The following is an 18,027-nucleotide window of genomic DNA, read 5'->3' as shown; positions in this document are numbered from 1 at the left end:
TTTAATAAACGTGCTCTGAAAATAAGAGAATCTAGCACTGAATGAGCTGACACATTGCTGAATTTTTTTTGGTAGGAGCAGGCAGAAGAATATTAAATTCCCAAAGAAAGAAAAGATCAAACTGAAAAGATAGATTATGTAAGAAATATTCAGTGGTAATATGTGGAATGAAATGTTCTGTGATGAATAAAATAACACTTTCTTTTGTCTTTCTTAAAAAGTGAGAAAAACTATCAATAACTTTATCCCACTAATATTCATAGTATACATTTTCTTGGGGGCTATTAAGAAGGGCTTTTCTCCTGCCTGAAAGCTAGTTTTATGCAAAAGTAGTTTTAACACAACAGAGTAGATGTCACTGTACTGACATATAAAATAGTGAATGTCATTATCTCAGATGCACTTTTTTGAGCAGCATTTAATAACTGGACCTTATATTATAGGGAAAGGTATTATACCTTCTTTGTTGATTTCTCTGTAGCACATAGCAAAATACATCAAATATATACAGTTTCTACTTAAATTTTAATGAATATAGCAATATATTTCTACTTTTTATACTCTCTAGTTGAATGTACATATATTTTATTTCATTCTGAATGAGTTAGAAAAATAGTTTGTCTAGGTGTTTATTGAACCTATATCCTGTTTTAGGCATTATTCTAGCAATCAGGGGTAGACAGTGTTTTTCTTGTATTTTAATCTAACAGAGAGGTATACCATTAAGTAACAATTAAAATACGGAATGATAAATACTCTGATGTTATTGGCCTTCAAATGTCTTATACTGTAGTTGAAGTAGGAGAATCAGAAAAGGTTTTACTAGGAAATAATAGATTAATATTAAGAGAGAAATGATGATAAGTTATTTAAATAAAGCGGGAACAGAGATACACATCAAGTGGTCATCACATGCAAAGGGGTGGTATTTGTCTTTGAGAAAGCAAAAGCAATGAAGAGATAAAGAGGATTGGTTGTACTATATATTAGAGTATAAAGGACAGAGTAGGTAGAAACTAGGTAAAATCAGAAATTATCTATGAATTATCTGATAATATAGTATAATGGGTTTTATCTTAATTTCTCCTAATGGGAAAATATCAGAGACTACAAGGCAGAAAGAATATTACAGAGGTAAGGAATCCAGTAAAGAGATATGAAAATTGTTTCTTATGAGAGATAATATTGATTTAATGAAAATTCTGGCAATGGAGATGGAAATAATAGGGTGCCTTGAGAGACTCAGGATTTAAAGATTGATTTGGCGTAAAGAGGGATAAGAAACAAGGAGGGTTTCTTATTTCTGGGCTTTATGCCCATACCATTAACTTCAACAGAGAAATCAAGATATTTAACAGGTTAGTTACTCAAAGATAAGATGATATCACATTTGAACCTGCTATTTCTTTCAATACATTCACTGGATAGATAGAATAAAAGTTGTATTTTGGGTCTTGAGCTCAGGAAATATAAATTTTTGGAGCTGTATCTGTATAAATGTGGCTATTAAATCCTTAGAAGTGAATAAGATATTCTAAGTAAAAGACAAGTAATCCTAGAAATAAGAGTTGGCAATACCAAATATAAATGAGTTCCTGAAGTAGAATTTGCCTTTGGGGAAATAATTATTAAAGTGTAACAGAGTCCAAAGAGTACAGGAGGTTAAAAAGCAGCCCTAAAATTTTGTGTAGATAAAAGTCAAGTAATTAAAGTTTTTTACTTCGGGTTAGGAATAATTGGTTACTCTGACAAGAAAATTTTCTGTGTAGTTGTGAAAGGAGCAGACTACAGTAGCTTTAGAAATTAGGAGACATGAGAAAATAGAGAATATAAATTTTGACAATCTATTGTAAAGGAATTTGAAATTTTTTCATTGAAATAAATGAGGCCACAGGAAGAAGATGTCAGGAGAAGAGCAGAAGCTGTGGTTCATAAGACACCTACACAAGAATAATGCAGGAGCCCTGTGTCTCTCAGTAGAAGATAAGGAAAAGTGGAAGGACAGCATTCTATGTTCAAAAAGTCCTATTTAGTTTCCACTGTCTCCAAAGCAAGTTACATCATATCTATTCTCTCTCATTCTTTGTGTTCTTGTTTATTACTGTGGGAACATTGCCTTGTTACCAAACTCAGGTTCATGAGTCCAATGATTCAAAAGGCAAAAGCTCAAAATGTCAGAGTTTGAAGTAAGAAAATATTTATTGATCAAGACAGCACCAACAAAGAAGATGGAAGACCTAATGGTGCCTCAAATCCATCTTTCTCACTGGACTATATGCAGAAGCACTGGTGGGGCAAGTTTTAATTGGAGGACCTTAGAACTTGGCCATTTATGGTAAAGGGGTGTCAGCACCAGATCTTCTTGGACAATGGACCTTTTGCTTCTGAAAAGATTTGGTTGTTCAAGTTTGTTAAGTCCTGTTCCTTTGTTTCTGTGGGAGGGAGTGATGGTGGTTGACTGGTTCTAGCATGCACCTCTGCCCATGCTTTGTCTGCAAGACTTGCAGTTTTGGTCTGTTGTTTCTAAAGAGCAACTCAGTATCTCATTAAACAGCACAGGACCATTTTGAGCTGTTATTGTGGTTACAGCTCCATTTCCTTCATTATTGACCAGTCTTTGTATTTGAGGAGTAAAATCTCATCAGATAATTCATGATCCTCCTATGTCATCATCTTCAACTATAATAAGAGACAAAAAAAGATCATTATATAATGATAAAAGAATAAGTCTATCATATACTTGCATCCAACATAGGAGCACCACTTGTGATAGCTTGGTGGATAAAGTGTCAACCTGGAATGCTGAGGTCACAGGTTCAAAATCTTGGGTTTGCTCTGTCAAGGCACATATACGAAGCAACTATTATGAGTTGATGCTTCCTGCTTCTTGCCCCTTTCTCTCTCTCTCTCTCTCTCTCTTCTCTTTCTCTTTTTCTCTCACTCAACTCTTTAAAAGTCAATAAATAAAATCTAAAATAATACTAACAGACCTGAATGGGAAAATAGAATTGTTAGGACTTTTGTTATAGCACTTTGAACAATGAATAGATTATCCAGACAGAAAATCAGTAATAGAACATTAGACTTAAACTATATATTCAACCAGATAGCCTTAATAGACATTTATCAAATATTCCATACAACAGCAGCAAGGTACACGTGTTTCTCAGAATGTGTGATGCCTCAGCTTTGTATTTACTACTCAAAATGTATTTGGCTATTTGGGGTAGTCTGTGGTTCCATATGAATTAACAAGGCTAATATATATGATATATAAAACTTTAATTCAACTCAATAGCAAAAAAAATGGTTAGAAAATAGGCAAAGAAACTAAAGAGAGGTTTTTTTTACTATAAGAAGACATCTAAATGGTCTACAGGTGCATGATAAAGGTACTCAGTATCACTAATCATCAGAGATATGCAAATCAAAACCACAACAAAATGTCACCTCACATCTATTATCACAATGACAAGAAATAAGTGCTGGTGAGCATGTGGAGGAAAGAAAACCCTGTGCAGTGTTGATAGGAATGTAAACTCATAGCGCCACTATGGAAAAATTAAAAATAAAACTCAGAAAATTAAAAATATAACTACCATATGAGCCACCAGTAAGCTTATTTCTGGGTCTTTAACTGAAGAAAATAAAATTACTACATCAAAAATATACCTGTATCCCTATGTTCATTTTAGCATTATTTATAATAGCCAAGAAATTATTTATAATAGCCAAGATATTTACTAATATGAGATATCAAATTGCTCTAAAAATTGAGGTAGCCATTTTCTCTATATGTTATGTACTTAAGACTGGTACAGTTTGATAAAATAAAGGGGTAAAACAAATTTTCTAAGGAGAGCATAATTTTTATCAATACTTCAGTCATTGTGGACTTAAAAATATCTATACCATTGTTGGAAATGTTAAGGGAAATACTTAACCAAGTAACTTAGTGGTAACCAAGTAACTTAGTGGTAAGGCAAATCTCGTTAGTATCATTTCTTCTCATTTGATATTTAGAATAAATAATAATAATATCACTTTCTTTCAGTGCTACTTCAATTAACATAAAATAACATTGGAATCATAATTGAATCTTTGATAATAAAACTGAAAATACTATCTAAAGTAAACATCTTCTCACAGATAAAAATGTGTATTTTTCTTATTCAACGCAATAATGAATAATAAACAATCTAATTTAAAAATGGACAGAAGACCTAAATAAATAATTTTTTTCCAAAGATGACTTGAACAGCAAACAGATAATTCAAAAGGTGCTCAATATCCCTAATCATTAGGGATATGCAAATCACAAACACAAAGAGATATCAGCTCTTACCTATTAAAATAGCTTCTATCAAAAAGATAAATGATAGCCTATTGTTGAGGGTATGGAGAAAAAGGGATTTTTGTGCACTGTTGGTGAGAATAAAAATTGGCATAGCGATTACAGAAAGCAGTATATAGGTTCCTTAAACACTTAAAAATAAAACTATTATATGGTCTAGCAATCCTTCTTCTGGGTATATACCCAAAGGAAAACAAATTAGTATCTAGAAGAGATAACTGTGCTCCCATGTTTTTTTGCAGCCTTATTTATAATAGCTAAGATATGAAAACAACCTAAGTTGTCTATTAACAGATAAATGCAAAAAGAAATTAAGAATATCTATATACCTAAAGGCTTTAAAAGGAGATCCTTTCATTTGTGACAACATGGATGAAATTGGGGGACATTATACTAAGTGAAATAAACCAGAAACAGAAAGAAAAATACTACTTGGTCACACATTTATGGGGATTTTAAAAATGTTTGATAAGTAGGAGCAGATTAAAATGTTAATTACCAAGGGTGGGGAGAGGAGAATGCAGACATTTTGATCAAAGGCTATTTGGAGCTGCATTATGTAGTATGAATATGTCTAGAAATCTAATGTACAGCTGATGATTGTAATTAACAATACTATAATATTGTATACTGAGAATTTGCTGAGACAGTGGATTTCAAGTGCTTGCCTCACACACCCAGAAAATGCCATATGATGAGATGGGTATGGTAATTAGCTTCAATGTCATGATTATTTCAATATATGTATTTAAAATATGTTATATACCTTAACTACATAAAATATTTACTAAAAATTCACAATGAATAAAAATGTATCTTGATTTTATTTTTGAATTCATATTGAAAATTTAAACTTGAAGTGAAAACTGTTTTTAAATATTATTTTAGTAAAGTGAAAACCAATGATTACAGGAGAACAATCATACAAATACTATTTATAGAATGAATGATGTTTTGTAGTGAAGAAAAGAATGCATTATGAATTTCTAACAAATATAAATGTTTCTGAAAAAGATTCTAGAGAAAAAGTGGAGTAGGTTTGATAACATAAGGTAGAAATCCTGGACTAAAACAAAACCTAAGTTTTGTATTACCCCAAAAAAGTTTGTATTGCAAAGCCATTTGCAAAGTATATTACATATTTAATCTCTTTAGCTTCACAAAATATTTTTCTAGATAAAGTCATTTCTCTATTTAAAAATAAATAAGTGCCTTCTCTGTGCCAGGCAGTTTTAAACTCTGTAATATCATACCAAACAAAACAAAGTTATCGTCCACATGGAGGTTATATTTTCATGGATGAGATGGGCATATAAATAGTAACAAATAACTATGTAGTGTGTCATAAGGTAATCAGTACTGTGTGAAGTAATGAAGCAGGGTAGAGAAGTAAGGAGAATCAGTCAGGAGAGCTCATTCTGTCTTATTTAGAGTGGGAAGAGAAAGCCTCACTGACAAGGTGTTAGTTTAGCAGAGACCCAAAGAAAGGCAGGTAGCAAGTCATGTAGACATGGGCATGGAAGAGAGAATGTCAGAGAGAGGGCTTGGAAAATTCTTAAGTGAGAATGTGCCTGTCAAGTAAGAGAAACAGCGCTAGCAGGGCTTGAAGTCAGGGAGATAATATCAGGGGCCAGTTCCTGTGACTTTGAGGCCACCCTGTGTAGACCTTGTGGGCAAAAGGAAGCACTTATGTACAGTGAGTAATAAGCATAAGAAAGTATACTTAATCAATTTATAAAGCAAGGAAATAAAAACTAAGTTTATTTATTTTGTTTTTGGCCTGACAAATTAATAAGATTGGTTATACTTCTTGTTGGTGAATATGTGAGAAAATGAGCCATATTACATTCAGCTTGTGGGAAGTGCATATTTAGACAATTTTTTGAACAATACTCTATAAATAAAATTGATATTTTAATGCATTTGATCCTGTTATTTTGTTCTAAGTGTTCATTTCAGTAGTTACTGAGAGAAACTTAAAGATAAGTTTACAGAAAAATTTTTACTATAAAATTGCTGAAGATAATAACAAATTTGGAAACTACCTAAATTTCTAATGCATTCTAATACATCAATTAAATAGAATATTAGGCAGCCATTAAATATGAAAACTATTTATGACAGAGAAAGCCATTTGAAACCCCATATATTTTTTCTTTTATTTCATAATAGAAACCCCATTTTTTTAGTTAGGCATATGACAGCATGCAATAAACACTTCATTTTTCGGCTTCCTTTGCAGCTGCAAGTTGCTCTATGACTAAATTACGGTTAATGGCATATAAGAAAAAGCAGTTCTCTGAAAGGGAGGGTTCATATGCTTTTTCCTGTCTTTTTCTTTCTTGCTAGCTTGAGTGCTATGCTTTAACGATAGTAAAGGCTGCAGCTCCAGCAGCCACATTGAAACCATGACCTTTGAAATACGAGACACTGAGGAGTAATAGAAAGGATTACTTGGTGAGGACAAGGTGGAGACCTCCCCTCTTCTCCACCACCAAACCAGCCCTAGATGGCTTTCCCCCAGATTTTTTTTTTTCATTTTTTTTGAAGCTGGAAACAGGGGGAGACAGTCAGACAGACTCCCGCATGCGCCGGACCAGGATCCACCCGGCACGCCCACCAGGGGCGATGCTCTGCCCACCAGGGGGTGATGCTCTGCCCATCCTGGGCGTCGCCATGTTGCGACCAGAGCCACTCTAGCGCCTGAGGCAGAGGCCACAGAGCCATGCCCCCAGCGCCCGGGCCATCTTTGCTACAATGGAGCCTTGGCTGCGGGAGGGGAAGAGAGAGACAGAGAGGAAAGCGCGGCGGAGGGGTGGAGAAGCAAATGGGTGCTTCTCCTGTGTGCCCTGGCTGGAATCGAACCCGGGTCCTCCGCACGCTAGGCCGACACTCTACTGCTGAGCTAACCGGCCAGGGCCTCCCCCAGATTTTTAAGCACAGGCTATTTATATGCTAATGCTTACATCTTTGTTACTCACTTTAATCCCAGGCGAATATTTTTTTTTTAATGCAAGTCATGAGTAGTTTGTACAGTATGTTTCTAAATATATCTGAGAGTCTGTAAGGTACAGAGCAAGAGAAAGACAGTAAGATGAAAGAAAATGTAAATCATTTCATGCAACACAGATCTTCACTTTCTCTGTATAACTTTCAAATGAAATGGGATATTTTACACAACTTTAGTGTTCTGAAGATTAAAACAAAATAAAGCTTTTTTAGTGCTTGTATAAATTGGCTTTCATCTACAGATTGCGAGTTAAAATAATGAATAATTACAGACAGACATATTAGTTCGGTAATCTTTTAAAAATTTTACTCTGATAATTTTAAAAGCCACTACTGAAGAATACATTCAGATTAGGCTTTGTATGTTTTTATTTCTTTTCAGTTCTTTTTTTATAGTTAACTTATAAGTAAGCTCATGGATAAAACATTTTCAGATAATTTAGGGCTTATTAAAATTATGACTCATAGCTCATTGAAAACATGTTATTAAAAATAGCCAATGTCCAAGTTAGAAATAAATCATTTAAATCAAATCAATATATATCAAAATTAAAATAAATAAGAATCCAATCTATAATTATAAATATGGGCATTCTAAATCAAATTTTAGTCATATTTCAAGTGGAAAGTCAATGAATAATTTTAGGTGGCAAAGAAGATGTTATCCTAAGAATATAATCATTCTTAATATCAGGACTGATTGATGTAATATCAGTAGTTTAAATAGAAAGATAATACCTTCTTTCTATTTAATTTATTCTATGTAAGGGCCCAAAATAACATTCAATTCTTAGAGGGAGACAAATGGTATGAAAAATAACACTGTAAATATACATTTTATTATTTAAAAATATAGCTTAAATCAACAGGAAATATTATAGTTATTATGAAATACTGGAGGTCTTTCATTAAAATAACAATTAAGGGTGCCCAATAGTATCACCATTTTAATTGTTTTATTCTACCTAGAGGTATATAATTTATATAGAACTTCATGGATATAAAATAAAAGCTGTGTATATTGGAAAGGAGGAGACAAATCTCTGATTTGCGGTTGATAAATTTTCATATGTAGAATTTTTAAAAGAAAACCTACGTGAAATATCATCAGTGAATTCTGAATTAGTGAATGTTCAGTATAGTTCCTGCATTGCATTCATATATATATATATTTTTTTTCAAGTCAATAGTGCCAGCCATTTCATTTTAACACTCACAGCAATAATTAGTTGCAAACTAGAGGAAAAATATTCTCATGCAAATAGTATGAAAATACGATTTGTCTAGGACTATCCTTATCTAAAAATTTGAGGAAATTATGTAAAGAAAAACATAAACTTTTGTTTAAAAGTAAAAATAAAAGAACGTGGAATAATGATTACATAAGATATTGCCGTAGGCAACCAAATGTACATGTTTACACCTCATTCAAACCTTATTTTAATTGTCAAAAACATAAAGACATTCTGAAATTCACCTGGGAGCATGTACAAAAATAACAAAGAAAGGTGTGAATAAGGAAAGATTAGTGAAGATTATAAAACTATAGTAACTAACAGTATGAAGTGTCATATCTCTGAAAGTTGAATCAGTGCATGTAACAGTAATGACTTCTGCCATAGGCAGCTGTGCATTATGTGACAGGTATTGCAACAGGGAACCAAGACATACAGAGACCATTGCTCCTGTTCTGTATGAATCAAGTGTTAGGATACCCACTTTATACCTGGGCATTGATATCAGAGAAGTTAACCAATTTATTTTTAAAATGTCACAATTAATATTTAATAAATGTGGGATCTAAAAGAAGGCATTATTCTATGCTGGAGATGATAATCAAAGAGAATTATTTTTTTTCACACTTTATATTTTCTAGACCAGATTTCCAGACACCTACCTTTTTTTTGCTTTCTCTTTGAGTGCATATCAAATTACTACTGTGTGCTTACAATAAGGCCATTGACTTGTTTTGGGTTTTTGATGCTGGTTGAAATAGATTTTAATCCCTATAGTCAAAGATTCCCTAACATGCATACCAAAATCTAACAACTTTATTGTATATCCACAAAAAACAAACAGCCCAGAGCACATTCTAAGCTAATGAAAAAGATAATGTTATAATTTGTTAAAAATATGAAGCATGAGTCATGTATTCTATCTTTTACATTCATTGAAAAAATATCCATATTCTCAGTAATAAAAACCCATAGTTCACAGCAGATAACTTACATTATATTTTAAAGAATGTAAAAAATCTTAAAAGCAATTATTGGAAATTATAGATGGAGTAGTACAGTATTTAGGTTTGAATAATAGAAACAAACAGAAAGAAATGTAAATGAATTACTAAAAATTTGAGTTTTACATAATATAATACAAAAAATTATTATCAAACAACTAACTAAAAAATATTTGCTAATATATGACCATGAGCTAAAATGCTATTATGCAGAAAGTATTTTTAAAAACAGTGTTTGCAAAGTTAATAAGAAAAACACACAAAACTTATAACAAAATAGAAAGATAAAAAAATTAAAATAGAAAGATAAAAATTAAATTTTTACATAAAAACTAATAAAAATGTTAAAAGTTCAATGATCATAAAAATATGCTAATGAAATTAACTATTTTTTTCTATTACATTAGTAACTTTATTATTTATTTATTTATTTATTTATTTATTTACTTTGCTGGCAGAGAAGAGAGAGAGTCAGAGAGAAGGACAGATAGGGACAGACAGAATTGATGAGACACATCAATTCTTCATTGCGGTTCCTTAGCTGTTTATTGATTGATTTCTCATATGTGCCTTGACCTGGGACTACAGCAGACTGAGTAACCCCTTGCTCAAGCCAGCAACTTTGGGCTCAAGCTGGTGAGCCATGCTCAAACCAGATAAGCCCACGCTCAAGCTGGCGACCTCAAGGTCTTGAATCTGGGTCCTCCATGTCCCAGTCTAATGCTCTATCCACTGCGCCACTGCCTGGTCAGGCACATTAGTAACTTTATTAAGAAGATACATTTAAATTCTTTGTCAGTCGTCTTAGATTTTTTATATGCATTTAATTTGGCATAAAATTTTGACAGTAAAATGTATATTTATACTTGCATCCAGAAATTTTACTTTTACGAATACATTATAAGAAAATAAACAGCCCTGGCTGGTTTACTCAGTGGTAGAGTGTCGGACTGGCGTGCAGGAGTCCCAGGTTCGATTCCTGGCCAGGGCACACAGGAGAAGCGCCCATATGCTTCTCTACTCTTCCCCCTTTCCTCCCATTCTGTCTCTCTCTTCCCCTCCTGTAGCCAAGGCTCCATTGGAGCAAAATTGGCCTGGGCGCTGAGGATGGCTCTATGGCCTCTGCCTCAGGCGCTAGAATGGCTCTGGTTGCAACAGAGCAATGCCCCAGATGGGCAGAGCACTGCCCTCTGGTGGGCATGCTGGGTGGTTCCCGGTCGGGCGCATGCGGGAGTCTGTCTAACTGCCTCCCCATTTCCAACTTCAGAAAAATACAAAAAAAAAAAAAGAAAGAAAGAGAATAAACAGACTCTGACTGGTTTGCTCAGTGGTAAAGCGTCAGTCCAGCATGCCAAGTCACAGGTTAGATTCCCAGTCAGCGCACATAGGAGAAGCAACCATCAGCTTCTTAACCCCTCTTCCTCTTTTTCTCTGTCTCTCTCTCCTATTCTTCTGTAGCCATGGCTCAAATGGTTTAAGCTATTTGGCCCCAGGCTCTGAAGATGGCTCATGGTCTTGCCTCAGGTGCTGAAATAGCTTGGTTGCTGAGCAGTGGAGCAATAGCCCCAGATGAGCAGAGCATCACCTTGTAGCGGGCTTGCCAGCTGGATCCCAGTTGTAGAGCATGTAGTAGTCTGTCTTTGTCTCCCTGCCACCTTACCTCTCACTTAATAGTAAAAAAGAAAGAAAATAAACATATCTAGACAAAGTATAATAATAAAAATATTCATCATCACACACTGTAGGAAATAAATTTTGAAAAGGACATTAAAAGCATATAAAAGTTTAAATAATATGTATTATAATGATTGACAGAATATTACAAAATCAAAAATAATATTTAGGGTATTTTTATTGTATTAGTGATGGTTATCACAAAATATTAAAAGAAAATAGAAACAACTGATTGTACAAAATTAAAGAACTTTAAAATATTAAGTTGAATTTATTAAAAATAGAGTTGCAAAAAGGTTAAGAAGTATTGTTTTTTATTTAAAATCTTTTTATCTTTCTCTATACTTAAAAATTATTTTTAATGAGCATGACTTATCTTTATGATAAAATAAGAAAACAAAAAATGCTTTTAACAGAATTTTATTGAGCATTAACTAAACAGTATAATAGTAATTTTAGCCTTGCATTTATGGTGGGTGCACAGTGGGAAGTTAGGTACAAAAATACTCTTGATCAAAAATTGACCTTTTAAAGTAATAGATTGAAAGAGACCATAATTCCTTCATTTTTCCTGGAAAAAGTAGAAAAAGAACATGACAATTAGTAACTGGAGGTAAGATATTAGTAAACTAATCTCTACTGTGAGACATATTTTCACAAAAGAGCTATGTATCTATCATGCCCAAATGAGAAGATCTGTATTAGGGCCCCACTGCCTCAGCATAGATTCAATAGTAGTCAGCTGACAATGTGGTACTAGCAGGCCTCATCACAAACAGAAAAAAGATGTAACATCTGAGAAGGAAGCCAAACACTAGCTGTACAGAACGGGTACAATTATTTTGTTTTGTGCATGCATCAGAACTAAATATTTTTTACTCACTGAGTAGGGTTTTGGGAGAAATAAGTACTGAAGGATTTTATAGCTGGACTTATCATTTTTTATGCAATTATTATACCATGGTCAAAGGCAAATAAAGCCAGGGTTTCCCTAAGGACCATTAAAAAAAGGCAGATAAGGTGAATCTTAGTGATGATTGGGCAGAGGCACTCTATCATTATCCTCCATTCTATCTAGACTTTATGAACAGACTCTGAGCAGGAAGCACCCAAGTCCACTTCTTGGATACAGTTACCTGAGACACAGCATATGAGGCTTAATTCCCAGGGAAGAGGTAGAAGTACCGTGTCAGGGATACTCTTTCAATCGTGGGCATCTGGGTCAGTACATTTGGTGTCTCAAATGAACGTTGAACCTAAACTAAGCAAAGAAAATCCTTAGAAATATATTTTTTAATTAAGTGAGAGAAGGGTAGGCAGAGAGACAGACTCCTGCATGAACCCTGAACAAGATCCACCCAGCAAGCCCCCTATAGGGTGATTCTCTGTACATCTGGGGCTGTTGCTCCATTGCTCAACAACTGATTGATTTTTAGTGCCTGAGACAAGACCAAGGAGCTATACACAAGGCCAGGAGGTCAACTCGCATGAGTAAACTGAAACTGAACCAAGGCTGCAGGAGGAGGAATAGAGAAATAGAGTAGGGGGTAGGAGGATGGAGAAGCAGATGGTCACATTGCCTGTGTACCCTGACCAGGAATCAAACCAAGACATCCACATGCCAGGCTGATGCTCTACCACTGAACCAACCAGCCAAAGCCTAGAAATTTTCTTAAAAATTTTGAACTTTTCACTTAGGAGTGAGAAAAATTATAGTATATATTAAGACCACTGCCAGAAAGTATAAACAGAAGAAATTTTTAATTCTTCCTTGGATATAGTGCATACACAAGGGAAATAGAATCCTTAAAAGCATTCCCTGAATAAGTAAGACTATCAGAATCAGAGAAAGTCATACTGGTTCTATGTAGTACTTCAAAAAACTTCCTCTTTAAATAAACTTGGAGTGCAGGAAGAAGCATCAAGCAGAATTGGGCTTCAGGATTCTTAAAAACATTTTGCAAGTGGTTTCTTGAGCATATGTTAAAAGAACAAGAAAATCCCTACCTTTCGAAAAATCTCTTCTAAATGATGACACCAGGAATACTCTTTAAAGTGGTAGATAATTTGGGCAATAAAAAGAGAGCCATTTCCATCCATTCTCCAAGAACTATTATCTGTAAATAGAGAGCATAAAAGTATTGGGAGTTGTGGCCTTTGTTTAAGTGTGGAAGACTCCTAGAGCTGTAGCTTTCAGACAGAGTTTTGATTTTGGCACTTTGGAGGAGAAACAGAGGTCACATCCAGATAAAGGTTTTTATAGCAGCCCAAAGAAAACCATCATAAACCTTCAATCATAAGTCCCCTTGACCGTCTTAGTGGCAGAGCCAAAATTATGGCCCTTAGGATTGCAAGTAGAGGAGAAGAACCCAAGTCCTTTCAGCACTTAATAAATAATAGAAAAAAGAATCCAGGTTTTTACATTCTTTGATTCTGGGTCTTCCCTTCATCCATATTGTTTCCTAGTATAATTTTTTACACATACAATTTAGTTGTGTGAAGATCTTTCAAATTTCTACTTCTCTTTACTATTGCAATGTGATCAAATCTCTTCTATCATAAAAAAGCAAATGTTCTAATAATTTATCTGCAGCTACTTTCCTTTCTTCATTTTTATACTTAAATTTCTCACATATGTCTCTACTCATCATCTTCATTTACTTCTAACCTTCTCATCCCTGTAACTCTGTCTAGCTTCTCCCTCCCACATTATATTTACTAAATGACTTTCTGCAAGGTTACTCATGTTCTCCAAGTCATTATGTCTAATGGTAATTTATTTGTCTTCACTTTTACCTTACCTCTCATTTACATCAGAAACTATTGGTAATTCCAACAAAATCTTTCTTGTTAATTCTGACAACACACTCTTAGTTTTCTTTTTTATTTTCTTACCATACTTCTATCTCTGATGTTGAACTTCTTCAACCCTCAAATGTACTATCTCCTCTCATCTTTTCTCTATTTCTAGAAAATGTCATCCTTTTTTAGGTAATTAAATATCATCCTTAAGCAAGCATCTCCTAAAATTCTCACATAGGTCTCTCTATGAAAAATACAGCTATGTAACTTTTACTCTTCTTTTTATCTTGAAATATGCCAAAGACATCTCAGCCTGTCTTATAGGATTCCCATTTGAATGAATGCATCACAGTCATCTACTTGCAAACTTGAGTCGCCTCTATTAGCCCTTCTTCTTTATCTGCTATACCTACCAAACCACCAGGTCATATTAATTTATATCTACTAATTATTTCTTTGATCCAACAACTTACCTCATTCTAAGACTATCATGATTGCCTGTGGCTTGTAATACTACAATAGCATTTTAACCTATATCTTTATATCTACTCTTACTAATTGTAATCTGTTCCCCCAAAAAGCTCTAAAATAATCATTTAAAAATCAAAATATTATCATTTCCTTTCTTAAATTTTATTAAAATGTCCTATTACTATTAGCATAAAGTATTATATTCTCTTTTGGCTCCTTGCTCAGTCCTCACTGGCCCGTTTTCCAAACTGTTTTCTTTCTCAGGTCCTATGTGTACATTTCTTTTTCCACTTGGAATATTTCTCTCTCTACCTTGACTTGGTTAACCCCTCATCTTTCAAATGTGAGCACAGTTTTTTTAAAAGCACTATCGCAGATGGCAGTCATTATTTCTTTGTCATGTGTATATCCCTCCCCCAATTAATTTCTGCTGTTTTAAGCTGGCTGTGTACATGCTGTAAGGTCTAGTGACTATGTCTATTATAATTGTGTATCACATGTCTGCACCAAGCCCAGTCCTGGCACCTAGTTATGTGTATAAAAAATGATTGCAAAGTCCAGGCTGGTTGGCTCAGTGGTAGAGCGTCGGCCTGGCATGTGGAAGTCTTGGATTCGATTCCTGAACAGGGTAGATAGAAGAAGCACCCATCTGCTTCTCCATCCTACTTCCTCTCCTTTCTCTCTATCTCCTTTTCCCTCCTGCAACCAAGGCTACAATGGAGAAAAGTTGACCCGGGTGCTGAGGCACTAGAATGGCTACAGTTGCAACAGAGCAACACCCCAGATGGGCAGAGCATTGCCCCCTGGTGGGCATGCTGAGTGGATGCCGATGGGGCACATGCAGGACTTTGTCTGCCCTTCCCTAGCTTCTCACTTTGGAAAAATACAAAGAAAAAAATGAATGCAAGCATTTTACATATTAGATTTAGTTTCTCAACTAAATTAAACAATCTCTTAGAGGCTATACATGGCCTTTTAATTACATTTAAAGGTATAGAGCTCTTCTTTAAAATATCTATTCTCTAATATATAAAATAAAATTAATTAGAACTATTCCAGATGTGCAGAGGCCTTCATTGTCTTTTCCTATTTCATCAGTCTAAACTCAGAGGGTGTTCTAATTCCTTGTTATTCATATATGGACATGGACCAACAGCACTAACATCAGCATATAGATTATTTGAAAGGAAGGATCTCAGGCCTTGCCTCAGCCCTACTGAATCAGATTTCTACATTTTAATAAGATTCCCAAGTAATTTCTATGTATGCACATTAAAGTTTGCAATAACTACTTTAGAGCATTTAACCCTACAAATTGTGCAATCTAAGTTTTAAAAATTGCCCTTGTTCTAGCATTAGAGACCTTGTTCAATCAAATCATAGCTGTAAACTTCCCTAAATTGATGCAGGAAAAAGTTACACAAGTTCAAGAAGCACAGAGAATTCCAATACAGAGAAACCAAAAGAAATCTACATCAAGACACAAAATAATTAAAATACCAAAGCTAGGAGATTAAAAGAAAATATTAAAAGCTGCTAGAGGAAAAAAAAGACTTTCATCTACAAAAGAGCCCCCATAAGGATGATATCCGATTTCTCAACAGAAACACTTGAGGCCAGAAGAGAATGGCAAGACATATTCAAAGTAATGCAGAACAAGAGCCTACAACCAAGACTAATTTATCTAGCAAGGCTATCATTTAAAATTAAAGGAGAAATAAAAAATTTCCCAGACAAAAACAAACAAACAAAAAAAAAACTCAAGGAATTCATTACATTAAACCAATGCTACAAGAAATGTCAAGGGTCCTGTTGTAAACAGAACAAAGGGGGAAAATAATATAGTAAAAGAGGAATATAACTTTAAAGAATAAAATGGCAATAAACAACTACATATCAATAATAACCTTAAATATAAATGGATTAAATGATATAATCAAAAGACATAGGGTAGCTGTGTGAATAAGAAAAGAGGACACATACTATGCTGTCTACAAGAGACACTTCAAAACAAAAGATGCACATAGACTGAAGGTAAAAGGATGGAAAAAATGTTTCATGCAAATGGAAATGAAAAAAAGCTGGATTAGCAATACTTATATCAGACAAAATGGATTTTAAAACAAAGGCTCTAGTAAGAGATAAAGAAGGTCACTACAAAATGAGAAAGGGAGCAATCCAACAGGAAGATGTAACCATTATAAATATCTACGCACCTAATATAGGAGCACCTAAATATATAAAGCCAGACTTTGATGGACATAAAGGGCGAGATCAACAGCAATTCTATAATAGTAGGGGATTTCAATACCCCACTAACATCACTAGATAGATCCTCAAGAAAGAAAATTAACAAAGAAACAGCAGACTTAAAGAACACACTAGATCAACTAAATTAACTAGATTTAATAGATATCTTCAGAACCTTTCACCCTAAAGCAGCTGAATATACATTCTTTTCAAGTGCTCATGGTACATTCTCTAGGATAGAACACACGTTAGGACACAACAGGGGTCTCAACAAATTTAAGAAGATTGAAATCAAATCAAGAATTTTCTCTGATCACAATGGCATCAAACTAGAAATCAACCACAACAGAAAAACTAAAAAATACTCAAACACATAAAAACTAAATAGCATGTTATTAAATAACAAATAGGTTAACAATAAGATCAGAAAAGAAAAAAACTCCTCGAAACGAATGATAATGAGCATACAACAACTCAAAATTTAGGGGACATTGTGAAAGCAGTCCTGACAGGGAAGTTCATAGCACTACAGGCATATCTTAAGAAGCTAGAAAAAGCTCAAATAAACAACTTAACCCTGCATCTAAAAGAACAGCAAGTTAAGCCCAGAAGTAGTAGAAGGAAGGAAATAATAAATAACAGAGTGGAAATAAATGACACAGAGGCTAAAGAAATAATACAGAGGATCAATGAAACCAAGAACTGGTTCTTTGAATAGGTAAACAAAATTGATGAACCTTTAACCAGACTCACCAAGAAAAAAAGGGAGAGGACTCATAAATAAATTTAGAAATGAGAGTGGAGAAATAACAACTGACACAACAGAAATACAAAATATTCTAAGAAAATTCTATGAAGAACTGTATACCAAAAAGTAAGAAAACCTAGGTGAAATGGACAAATTTCTTGAAACATATAATCCTTCAAAAATCAATCTGGAAGAATCAGAAAACCTAAACAGAACAATTACAACAAATGATATAAAAAAGTTATTAAAAACTCCCAACAAATAGGCCTGACCTGTGGTGGCACAGTTGATAAAGCGTCGACCTGGAAATGCTGAGGTCGCCAGTTCGAAACCCTGGGCTTGCCTGGTCAAGGCACATATGGGAGTTGATGCTTCCAGCTCCTCCCCCTTTCTCTCTCTCTGTCTCTCTCTTCTCTCTCCCTCTCTCTCTCTCTCTCTCCTCTCTAAAAATGAATAAAAATAAATAAATAAATAAATAAA

General features: G+C 34.1%; 1 protein-coding gene across 2 annotated transcripts in view; it reads right to left on the bottom strand.

The window, feature by feature from the left end:
* Positions 1-2,205: 2,205 nt before the first annotated feature.
* The window catches only part of LOC136315856 (caspase-12-like), a 28,544-nt gene continuing 12,722 nt past the window's right edge, over positions 2,206-18,027 (bottom strand). Inside the window, exons 9-11 of one of the 2 annotated variants that reach the window (XM_066247657.1) lie at positions 13,284-13,393; positions 12,413-12,532; positions 2,206-2,679 (exon numbers count right to left, since the gene is read on the bottom strand). In XM_066247657.1, coding sequence (XP_066103754.1) covers positions 12,434-12,532; positions 13,284-13,393 — 209 coding nt within the window. In that variant the 3' untranslated portion in view covers positions 2,206-2,679; positions 12,413-12,433. Of the gene's footprint in view, positions 2,680-11,680; positions 11,848-12,412; positions 12,533-13,283; positions 13,394-18,027 lie in introns of those variants that run through there. The other variant, XM_066247656.1, reaches the window with a different exon arrangement.

This window comes from Saccopteryx bilineata, chromosome 1 (assembly GCF_036850765.1).
Source record: "Saccopteryx bilineata isolate mSacBil1 chromosome 1, mSacBil1_pri_phased_curated, whole genome shotgun sequence".
NCBI classification, from domain to species: domain Eukaryota; kingdom Metazoa; phylum Chordata; class Mammalia; order Chiroptera; family Emballonuridae; genus Saccopteryx; species Saccopteryx bilineata.
The sequence above is the reverse complement of the archived record's forward strand: the minus strand, read 5'-3'. Positions and strand labels throughout refer to the sequence as shown.